The sequence below is a fragment of the Aptenodytes forsteri genome, unplaced genomic scaffold, assembly GCF_000699145.1.
Source record: "Aptenodytes forsteri isolate BGI_AS27 unplaced genomic scaffold, ASM69914v1 Scaffold404, whole genome shotgun sequence".
Classification (NCBI taxonomy): Eukaryota; Metazoa; Chordata; class Aves; order Sphenisciformes; family Spheniscidae; genus Aptenodytes; species Aptenodytes forsteri.
In genome coordinates, this window is record NW_008795629.1 from 1,030,297 (window position 1) to 1,042,377 (window position 12,081).

A 12,081-nucleotide genomic window follows, 5' to 3' on the forward strand; every position below is an offset into this window, starting at 1 on the left:
CGGCGGGCCCCCGCCCCCGGGCAGCCTTCGGCAGCGAAATTAAACGCACCTCATAATTTTAATTATTTCGTAACTGATCAGAAACCACGAGTGGGGTGGAGATAAGGAAACCACGAAGAGATTTAGAGCGCTGCCTGGTCTGTCTTCTCCTGTGGAGACCATTAACTCCCTTGCCTCGAGGTCACGGCCGTGGCCAAGCAGACCAGCTCCCTCTGCCTCCGTCCCACAGATATATATATATTTTTATATATGTATGTAAAAACATCTATAAATTGCGCATGGCGAGAGCCTCGCTGGGCTCTTAACAGCAGTTCTGTCACCGAGACAGACAACAGGGAAAGTGTCATTACTGCCCCTTCGTTATTACACTGAGCAAGTTCGAGAATAATTTCTTTTTTTTTTTTAAACTGCTTTTCCGTAGTGTTGTATTCGTAAAGATAATCCACCGTAGGAGGAAAATGTGAACATGAAATCATTGTGCAATTCCTGCCTGCAAACAAAATCGTTCCATGAAAGAAGAGAGGCGATGAATCCAAACATTCGTACAAGTGATGCAAGAAAACAAAGAGGACGTAGGAGCCGTCTAAGGAATGGAGCAACGCCTGGTAACGGTGGGGTAATGACGACACTAACAGCCTCGCAAAACCAAAGGACTTGGAGATCTAGCTATATATCCTATTTAAAAAGCCACTCTGCAAGCTAGAAAGGATCCGATTGTGGCAGAGACACACACAACACACATGGTGTACGTATCTAATACATCAGCTACGTATCCGACAGATAAAATCTAACACAGCGTATTCGAAGGTATACAGACAGAAAGCCGTGGCCAAGAGGCTTCAACTAAATGGCCAGAGGTGTCATGGATCCCTGGCTGACAGGAGCAGAGCTCAGACCCAAGGATGTCAATCCTGTGTAATTGTGGTTTTGGGTGCTGCTGCATTGTGTCACTACTTGCTACTGCAGACACAGCTCTAAGATCTAAAGTGAAATAGCAGGAGGCCGTATTTTATCTCTTTCCCTCTTAAACCCAGGTAACCTTGGAGCAAATTAAATGGGTGAGAAAAGCTGGGAAGTGGGTAAGAGAAGCGAGGAGTGAGTGTTAATTTCCCAGGAAAGTCAGAAACTATGTAGAGTTTAGCTATCAGGCCAAAGTCTGGATAAATTGTAATTACTTCTCATGTTTATTTGTTAGTTTTCATTTATTTACATTATTATCTAGTTTTACCAGGTTTTTTTTATTATGCCAAATGTCTTTTCATCCCAGGATCATGAAGTCGTAGGTGTAGTCAGGAGGACGCTGCCTGCCAGCAGCACAGCAACGTTTGTTGTTATTGCAGCTATGGATAAAAATAAAAACCGAATGCTACAAGCCAGTAGATACAGAAACAGTTAATCAGAAGTAAACTACCTTGTTTCACTACCAGCAAATACAAGTTTCATGCACAGGCACTCAGATAACCCCACGTAGAAGGAGGACAGCCACAAGTTTCTTGATGGATCAAATTAAAGATCACAGGGCAGATGACATCTCTCTCAAGCAGTGAGAGCACTGGTTGTGGAAAGTCAACAAGCTCAGTGGACGCACTCATTTGGCTTTGTTCTTTCCTCTGCCAACAGGTAGTCCCTCCAAGTCTCTCTGGCCGCCTTTTTCATCCAGTGACTTTGGAGATTCCCCCTACTTTCTCTTACTGCAAAGTGGAGGACCTTGCCCGTGGCAGAAGCTGCATTCCGGACTGCAGGTCGTCTCTCTGTCCACAGCCTGTCCGTCCTCCGTGCACTTACCTCTTCTGGCAGCGGAGCTCAGGAGAAACTGTTGCCCCCAGCAAGGGTAGGATGGGATAAGCAGGGATGTAGGAGTCTGAACGTAACCAGCCAGGAGGCCAGAGAGGATTCACTAGACAAGATTTTTGATACTGTCTTCCAAGATGCAGAAATTCTTCTACAGGTCAGAAACCCAGTATCCATCTAACAGCACCTGGGAATCCTCCAGCCCAGGGTGGTTCAACATCAGCAACGATGGCAAAGATGCTCCAGTTTTGGACCGATCTTGTAAACCATGCTGACACTGTATTGCTGGCTTCTGCCCCAAATTCCACCCCATCCACATGGACAGGGGCAGCTTCCAGCCCCACCCCACTCCCCTGACAAGCAGGTGCTGTTAAGCACTTGCCCTGCAGAGAGGCAGGAAGAGGCTGTCGAATGTTAGCACAACATGTTACCCAAACAGCAGCTCATCTGAAGAAAAGCTGGTAGGCCAGAGGTGGCCTGGAAGTTGCCATTTGGACCATGCTAGTCCAAGCCTTGTATCTGACATAAAATAAGAAGGGGAATGACAGTAGTCATGAGTAGGTATTGTCTTATCTTATTACCTGCCCCAGAGCACTGTGGTGTTTGCATCCCTTCAAGGGCCTCAATATATTCACTCCCCAGCCATTCTGCATATGTCCTCCTCTCTTTTACTGGCACGATCTCAACAGCAGAATCCTTAAAGATCAAGTTTTTTCCTTGAAAAGTTGAAGAATCAAACATTTTGAATCCATTTTCATTGCTGCTATTTCCAAAGTAGACCTGAAAACAATGAAAAATTTTCAGTATTTTGCAAGATTAAGTGCCATGTTCCTCTCGTACAACATGAAAGACAATAGGAACTGTTTTGTAGATGAAAAGTTCATACAAAATTGCAGAATCTCTACTATGCATTTGCTTTTAGACGCTCCAGTAGATTAGATACAGAATTCTGCCATTGGCAATTACAAGAACACCATTTGTGATTTTGTTTTTTTAGTTACTATCTGGAAAGAGCTGTATTTTAAAATAATTCTTCTGTCTAAATATTGTTGTGTAATATAGGGTTTGGCTGCACAAGAGTTACAGAAATGACTGAAGCATAGCATGGAGATAACTAATTTAAAAGCAGTCCTGGGTAGCTTCAGTATTGACAGGAACCTAGCTGTGGAAACCACGCATGGTCTGCCTAGATGGTTTACCACGTATGTGGCTGCAGCATAAATATACCCAGCAATGTTCTGCTGCATTCCTAGGAAAATTCCAGGACGGAAAAGTGTTAGCATGTACTCTTATTTCTTGTAGACTTCAAATTCATGCAGTTTGGGAAAACACCTTAAGCTCCAGGAAAATTACGACTGAAACCAGTGGCTGGGCAAAAAGTTGAAATCCCTTGTGCACCAGGGCGGTTTTACCAGGAGAATTACACGGGTTGTATTTTACCTTCTCCGTCCCGCTCCAACAACAGGGCTCTGCACAGTGCGCGTGCTGCCAGTCCCATGATGCAGGGGACATAATGCGGCAGTAAGGTCCTGTTGTCTTTATCCTTGGCCTGCGTTAGACCATACGTAATTCCCCCATAGCATAAACGGATTATTAATACCTGGGCTTTGTCCAGTAGTCCATATAGAGCAAAAACGCTGGTATCTGGGTGAACCATAATGGCCTGAGCTGGCACCCGAGCCAGGTGACACTCAGCAAACTGGGTGACTTCAGCACGGGCACCATTTGGACACAGTAACTGGAAATCACTGGACTTCAAGTTTTGGGCCCAACTATCAGTATTCTTACCTGAAAAAAGAAACTGGTCATTGTCACTCATGGAATGCTTTAGAGCAAAAAGGTTCTAGAAAAATTACTGAATTATAATAAAGAGATACGTAAAGCTAAGTACCATCTGTGTTCTCAAACACTGTCGAGTGCTTCACAAAGGCCACATCTCCAGAGTCCTGTGCCAGGCACCTTTAGGAAATGATAGATAAAAATTAATTCAAAGCATCTTTATGTGAACCACATTTTTTTCTAATGACTGACAGGTTTAGAATTCATTTTTTCTTACATACATTCCTGCAAACAAATGCACTGGACCCTAAGGTAATAAGCAAAAAAAGAGAAATGAAGCATCTTGAAAGGAGAAAAAACCAACATCTTTGCGAAGTATTAAAAAAATTTCTGAATTAAGCATTTTAAGAGAGGAATACAGCTGAGATTTTGATTAAAAACAGTGTGAGAAACAACAGAAAAGGCCAGTATTAGACGAGCAAAGAAACAGAAGATATATTATGTGATACTCAATGCAGTATTCCCCATCTGCTAACAGTCGCTTTCACTCCTTTTTAAATCACGTACAAAGTACATGTAATTAAGACTTTTTTTTTTTAATAAAACAATTTGAGTGCATAACCCAAGAGTTTATCAGATTCTGCATATGTGCATGTGTGCACACTCACACGTATACTTTTTTTTTCTTGTTTCTTTCCAAGTTAGAGTGACCTTGGTGCTCGCACAGACACTGCTTTTACAGCCCTGTACACTGGAGATACCTAGTTACTCTAACTGCAGTTTCTAATGGTACTGTTCCAGAACTAAGTTCAGGTTCCTCTAATTTTCTGTAGCAGAAGCAGCCCAACATGCCAAGGGCACCCTAAAATCTCCCCCTCTCCTACGAGTGTGGTATCCCATTACAGAGAGTTTCAAGGTGAGGGTGTAGAACAACGCACTTTTACCAGCATTTGCTATTTCCCATGTTATATTGTGGTGTTGTCTAGCGCACGATACAACAGGCACCACAGACTGTTAGGAGATTTTTGCTAGGCTTGAAATACGAAGTCAGCAGATAGAAGAAACGCATGGCACTTGCTTCAGACAGCAAGTAATACATAAATAAAATCAACCTCAAATCAGAGAGCTGGCTGAGCTAGGAAAGAGATCTAACTTCCCAGGTATTTTGGGTAGTGTGTGCTGGCAGAGGATCTGTGGGTAGTAGAGCTTAGTGGTGGTACCTTGTAGTTTTTTCTACAAGTGTTTTCAAGAAGCATTTCCTAAAACAAGACCATTAAACCCACCAATCAAGAAGATGTAAAGCTGTAGCTGAGCATGGTTTATGTAGTACAAAATGGGAGGGAAAATTATTATTGCTAACAGCTACCAAAAATACATGTATTTCACATGTACCTGGTTTAACACGAGCAGTTATAATCAAAGTTCTTATCACCATGTGGCTGACACTGTCATGCAGAGAACAGAAGACTCAGTGCTGTTGGGTGCATTCCCCATCAGAAAAGGCTATTCCCAATAGATTTTTCAGTACTCTGCACAGTTTAATTTGCCCCAGGCAGTGGGATATACACAAACTGAATGACCTCTCATACCTCTAGTCAGGTTAGTCTGAAGATACCCAGAGTTGAAGGAATCTGGAAGTCTGAGGCTGAATTTTAAGGTCCTGTCAGTCACCTTCCATAAATCATCCTTCTTTCAGAGAGGATCACCTAAGTATCACAGCCAGACCCATCCCTACCTTGCAAAAGGTTGTGACCCTCCATTTTTCACCCAAATCCTAACATTTAAAACACCTAAAACTTTCCACATCACTCGATGAATTAAACATCTTCTCTATTAAAAAAAAAAAGTAGCGATCTCCATATAAAGTTTGGGCTGTATGGGCACTATTATCAAATGCACAACCTCAGAATACGGGCAAGGCTCATACAGCCTGTAACAGCATTTGTTGCTTATTCATTTGGTGACTGGTAGCTAGCTCTGTTAATCTGTGAAGTACAGCTGAGGATCTGGAGTTTGCCTGCAAGGCACGTACCACAGCAGAGCAGCTGGACGCAACTAAATAGATTTGCAAAAAGTAGTTATCTAAGTCTAGCGCTTCAATATTTACCAGGCAGCTGCTGTTGAAGGCTCCTCCCCTGAAGGAAAAAGGCCGCTCACTGGCAGCTCTCTTACATGCACCATTGCCTTCAGAGGTTGGAGTCAGGAAAAGGAAGTGCTACTTCCATATCCAAGAGTTTCACAGTCTTTCCGTATGGCCCCATACGTAGGTGTCCGCTGTTACACAAAGTATTTATTCCATTTTACACTATTTTCCCCCTGTACCTTTAACACACCTTGTTTTGAAGAGGATTTGATATTTGAACATTGGCCATAGTTGTTTGTGTTGTTAAGAAACCTACCTTCACATACAGCCACCAATGAGTAAGGACAGTGAAGACCCACTCCTGGCTCCCCGTCTAGCCTGCCACTCTCAGCATGGACTTACAGCAGCCACATTTTGGCTACTATTTGCCTGCTTCCCTGCTAAAGCTCTTTATGGATGACCCGACCATTCAGAGTGGCAGACTGTCTGTCACACTAGATTAAAGCAAGACTGGAGACGGATGACAATCCACTTGGTCCTCACTAGGAGGGTGCCTGTTGCTCTGTAAACAGACATATGGATTTGGCTGTTGGTCATCTGGTTGGCTGCAGGCCAGGAAGCTGGCAAAAGGCTTTGACATGATCCAACGTAACGCCTTATGACATACCTGTATTGCTGAAGACATCTGGGGACGCGCGTCCCACTTCATTTACGGCACGTGCCATCTCACTGTAGCAACAATACCCGCTTTTTGCTGACTGGGATGGAAAACAGTTCCTCCTTGCACTTTGACAAGCTGACAGACTAAATAACAACCATATATATTAATTACCTGAAGGCTCCGCTGTAGCTGTAATAACGTTCTTGGCTACTTGCACTGCATTTATTGTTTCCACTATCATCTCCAATACATAGCTGGCAGAGTTTTGATGGGTAATTGTCCTGCTTAGCTGAAGGCACACAGCTGGCAGAGAAAAACTCACTCACAGCTGGGGAAAGACAGACAAACCAATATAACGAGTGAAAAGCATGAGCTCTTCACAAGAAAGGTAGTTACACTGTCATGAAGTTATAACCAACACAGGTTTCAGTAGAACACTAGAAACACGAGTTACAGCTGCCTTACTGGAATTCACAAACTACAACTTTTAAAATATTTTCAAAGCACTATTTAGCTGATTATGTAATGAAACCAAAGAGCTTCCTGGGAGATAGGAAATAGGCAAGCAAAATTCGAATCCGGAGTCCTATGGTCATAGATCCTTTGCTTGTTGTGCTACATTGCTCCATTACTAAATACAGTTTGAAAATAAATGCAATAAAATTCAGGACAGGGATACATCATTTACTGCAATGATATCCCAGAGCTGGAAGTACCACCTAGAGGAGGTACGTCTGTATAGACAATGTGAGTTTCTGTGACTATCCTATTATTGATATCTGACTTGGGTCAATATCCTCAAGCAAAAGCTGAGACAGCCAGGTATGAAAGCAGGATTTTCAAGACCGTATGATAAGCTTAAAGTTGATGAAATACAAAAAGCAACAGACTTCAAATGCATTTCTGAAAACTGGAGTAAACTTTGGCAATTTGATACACTGGAGGCCAGGGCTGCCGCTGAGATGGATCTGGACAGGCTGGAGAAACAGGCTGACAGGAACATCAAAGTTCAACAAAGGCGAAGGCAGAATCCTGCTTTTAGGATGGAGTAAGACCATGAAAGGCTGGGGGCTGGCAGGCTGAAAACCAGCTCTGTAAAAAAAGGACCTGGGGATCCTGGAGCACAGTAAGTTGACCAAGAGTCAGCAGCGTGCTTTTGTGCCAATGAAGGCTAATGGCACTCTGAGTTGTGTTAGTGGAGCACCGTCAGGGGATGTGATGATTCTCCTCTGACATCTCTGCCAAGTTTTGAGCTCCCAGCGTTAGAAAGACATTGACATTCTAGAGCAAATACGGTGGAAGGAGAGTAGGATGCTCAGAGGGCTGGAGCACATGACAGCGCTTACCAGGCTGAGAGCTGGGTTTGGTCAGCCTGGAGATAAGGTAACTATAACAGTGTATTGCTGTCTTCATTTGCACAGTGCGTTTTTCAAGAAGACAGAGCCAGATCCTTCTCAGAGATGCAGAGCAAAAGGATGAGAAGCAACAGACCCAAGTTACAAGAAGGAAAATTCTGATTAGATACAAGAAAAAAATTCTTTATACCAAGGACGGTCAAATACTGGGACAGGGGTCCAGAGAGGTTGTGTGTAATCTCCATCCTAGGAGTTACTCACAACCTGCCTGGACATGGCCCTGGGCAATCTGATCTAACTGGACCTGCTTTGAGCAGTCGGCTGGACTAGTTGACCTCCACAGGTCCCCTCTAACCTAAATTAGCCAATGATTTTGTGATAAAATACTTTCGTGTTAGGTGTAACATTCTCAGTATGACCCCTCCATTAGTCCACTCTGGTAGCAAACTTAAAATTTCAAATCGGTACATTAAAAACACAACACCCCTTCACAAACAGATAAGCTTAATATAGAGGTATGAAGTATCAAAATTACTTCCCTAATGAAAGTTTATAATTAGACTGTTACTGTATTTTTGATATATAGTACTGTTGTCTTACCCTGAGGAATATTACAGTCTCTGGTCTTGATAATGCCCCTCTTAATTAGGATACCAATGGGGATATTCCATCCAGCGGTTCTCCCCAGTCCTGTGTGGCAGGACTTCTTCCCTTTCAGGTCACTGATGGTGAACGCATTGGACAGATTTCGTTTCACTAATGCCACAGCATAGTATGCGTTGCTGTTGTCATCAGCTTGCAGAAAAAAAACAAAAGACATTTCAGCTTCCCGTCAGCATTCCCACTGCTTAATGATCATCTACAGATCCATTACACTTATCTGGTGCCAACTTCAATTGCACCAACAATCGGCTAGTCAGGAAGCATGAATGTACACGTAACTACTATTCACTGCTACTACTTCACAATGTTGCATTCACTTATAGCCTGTATACTGGTACCGCTGTGCACTTCAGCTGAATAATCTAGAGACAAACACGAAAGTGTTCTCGTTAACACCAGCTCTTATAAATACATCCTTCTGAAAAACAACATTTGGGTCATTAGTGATTTAGCAAAACTGCTTTAAGAAGTTATTTTTATGTGAAAACCTCAAACCTGTATTAAATTTTCCACAAGTTTTGCAGCATATTGAAATTCTGCCTTAATGACACAGTGGACACAAGCCCTCTTTTCATCAGTGACTCTGAAGCAGCCACACTGACAGGAAGAATTTGTTTCTAACTAGAATCTACTGTGTAATTTCTGTATTTTTGCTTCTGTTAAAAATATTTTGATTTTGTGAATACTAATTTTTTCCATTGTAAATACTTTTTTGCAGAATTGAAAAGACAAATAAAGAGGTACAAGACTCAAAATTGCCAAAGACTCAACCTGGTCCTGCAGCAGGACAGATGAAAGTTGCCACAAACTCAGTGTAGGAACCCATCCCATACTTATTTCCTCCTCTGTCCATGATGTGAGGATAATAATTCTCATTTCCTTTGAAAACAGCTTTCCCAGCAGGGCTAGGGAACAGAGGCTGTGCTTTTAGAGCTGTTTCCAAACAACCTGAAAAAATAAGGTCTCTGTTTATGTTTCCTGACCTTCTTACCAGAGTAACTTTCTCCAGCAGCTGGTACGAGGCCATATGTCTTCCCAGCTGTGTAAATATCAGCTCCACCCAGAACTACAGCATCACTTTCCTTTTTCTGAAAAATAAAATAAAATTTAGGATTTCTGTGAAAAAACAGCAGATACCTTCCCTGCTACAATGATGACACCTCTAGCATCACACTTGTTGCATCTCAAAGGGCAAGTCTGACAGCAAAAGAGCAATACACTGCTAAAAAAACCCAAACCCTAAACCTGCATAAAGCATCATCAGTGAAATGGGGACAGGAGATTTCACACATACAGGCTTGAGCTAGATGGGCAACAATGCCCTCATCACAACTGAAGATCATCAGGGTTCAGGCCCATCCATACCATGTGAGCTACAGTTCACCTCCTTGAAATCCAGTATTCCTAGTGGTCACCCAAGTGCGTGTACCTCTGATCCCAGCAGAGAGCAGCTTGCGTTCATGTGGTTTATCGCACAAGGGTTGTAGCAGCCTACCTGGATCAGCTCCATGCACTGCTCCTTTGTCTTGGCTGAAATACACTGAATTGCTGGTTTCAAATTCTTTTTCTTAAAGGCAATGGCCATTTCACCACATTTCCAAATCTCCTCAGTGGATACAACACACCAGTTCAGGCTTTCAGGCAATGCTGCACAAAATTGGAAAGCAAATACTACAGTCCACTTTCTTTGTAATAGACAAGGAGGGATACACACTGCCCACTGCCACATACGTACCATCCATGTTATTAAAAATGTTTACTTCTGTGTTTCTCTCCATCTCTCCAGCTCAGACTTACACCTGACTAAGAACCACAGAGCTCTCCAGATTGGTGGTATGTCCACACTGCAAACCTATCCATAGCAAAGGAACAAGAACTCCTACGACTGCTGACCATTAAGCGCAGCCATAATGTGTTAGTTGAGTGCAACAAAAAACCACCCTGAACACAGGCTTCCTCATACCTGACAGTCACTGAGCAACCCCCAAAAAGAGACAAGTCCGGGAGGTGGGGGGCTTTGCCACAGCACAGAGCACATCTGGGAGGCTCAGTTGCCATGATTATTAAACTTCTTAAGGCAGCGGTTCTTACAACCTGTGTTTCTGACTTTGCCAGAATGCACATCAAGTAATTTCTACGTTCTTCCGATAGTCTAAGACTGTAACACTTCAATAAAGAGCAACTGAGGGTTTCTTCAGCTTCTGGAGGAAATTCTCTGCTAGGAATCCCTTCACCCATTCTTTATAGACTACCTGAGGATTTACACAGCAACACGTTACTATTTCCCCTTGTTAGCAGGTAAGAAATGGAGTACCAGGTAGCAGTAGCAGCTTACCAGATTAATGTGTCTCATACACCAGAAAGGGTAGAAAATGCCTGCATCTTAAAACACAAAGTGGGCCAATTTGCACAGAAAGTATTCTGCAATGTGATACTGTTTCTAGGTCAAAAAGTGACCTTTCTCCATGCTCAAAGATTAGACTGGCATCTTGCCATAACCCTCCAAGAGTCAGAAGAAAATAAAGTAGAATAAAGATGGTCTTTTATCAGCTATCTTTGTTCTTGGTTATGAATAGGAATCTAAAGACAACTTACTGTTGGGGTCGCAGCTCAGAGCTTGCATGGCATGAAGATACTCATCACCCAGCCATGCCTGGTAATTCTGAGCTGTGACTGCAACGAGCTCTGTGGTGGAGTCTCTGAACAGAAGATTCTGGGCACTGTAGGCTGCGGAGTCAAACATCTGAAACTTGGTGCCTACCCCATTAAATCTTTGCTGCAATGTTAAAGAAAGAAAAGACACACCTGTCACACATCCCTCTACCTGGGATGTGTGGCATCCCATACCCCTTCAAACCCCACAGAGCTAAGGGTGCCCAGATATCCTGTCGTCAATTCAGCTAGATGGGTGGGAGAACCCCTCTAAAATGCAACGCACTGATGAAAAAATGGTGTCCTACTTGTCCCTGGTTCAGGAGCTGGAAGACAACTGTCCCATCTGTGTCAGGCCGCACAACCACAGCACGAGCTGGGACTCGGGCCAGGTGGCAGGTTCTCCACTCTGTCACATCAGCTGTGTTGCCGTTGCGGCACAGAAGCTGGAAGTCCTGGGAGCGAAGCCGCTGGGCCCACGAAAAGAGACTTCTTCCTGAAATCAGACGGAACATGCTTATGGAACAGACATCAGGTGGGGCTGATGCTTCTGGCTCCACGTCTGCTCTAAGCATGCACATGTGGAGCAGAACACACATCTCCTGAGCATCTCTGAACTATTCCTGACCGCACAATAGATCCCACGCATCTACGTGTTCCTTTAGTCTTGTATCTCTGGGAAGACAATAAACAGCTTAACACTTGTGAGACTGCATTGACTGTACTGGGGTCTGCAGCAGTATCAAGAGCATCCCTAAGTCTAGGATCACATGCAACATTTTTTGGTTTTTTCCCTGTAAATGGTGGTCAGACAGGCCCATGACATTAAAGTAATGTTATGCTCAAGGTAGACTTCACAAAGTGCCAGATAGGGCAGACCACATCTTGCTAACTTTCTGCTAGGCTCTGCTGAAATCCCTGAGTAGGCAGGAGCAATGTAACAGCCCAGGTCTGTATAAAACTAAGAGTTTAGTGCTGCTTAAGCTCTCTTTCCAGAAGAAGCTTAAGATTCCACCTCTAACCTTTACTGAAACTATCAAGCATTTAAAAAAAAAAAAAAAAAAAGGTTCAATGGGTTTCCCTGTTTCCCTGGGGAC

The 12,081-nt window shown here is 43.3% G+C and overlaps 1 protein-coding gene across 1 annotated transcript in view; it reads right to left on the minus strand.

The window, feature by feature from the left end:
* Positions 1 to 1,693: 1,693 nt before the first annotated feature.
* LOC103901441 (melanotransferrin) overlaps positions 1,694 to 12,081 on the minus strand; it is a 21,413-nt gene continuing 11,025 nt past the window's right edge. The window contains exons 7-15 of the mRNA XM_009282331.1: positions 11,293 to 11,480; positions 10,928 to 11,108; positions 9,828 to 9,979; positions 9,324 to 9,420; positions 8,270 to 8,464; positions 6,486 to 6,642; positions 3,683 to 3,750; positions 3,392 to 3,579; positions 1,694 to 2,571 (exon numbers count right to left, since the gene is read on the minus strand). Of these exons, the coding sequence (XP_009280606.1) occupies positions 2,293 to 2,571; positions 3,392 to 3,579; positions 3,683 to 3,750; positions 6,486 to 6,642; positions 8,270 to 8,464; positions 9,324 to 9,420; positions 9,828 to 9,979; positions 10,928 to 11,108; positions 11,293 to 11,480 (1,505 nt within the window). The 3' untranslated portion in view covers positions 1,694 to 2,292. The remainder of the gene's footprint in view (positions 2,572 to 3,391; positions 3,580 to 3,682; positions 3,751 to 6,485; positions 6,643 to 8,269; positions 8,465 to 9,323; positions 9,421 to 9,827; positions 9,980 to 10,927; positions 11,109 to 11,292; positions 11,481 to 12,081) is intronic.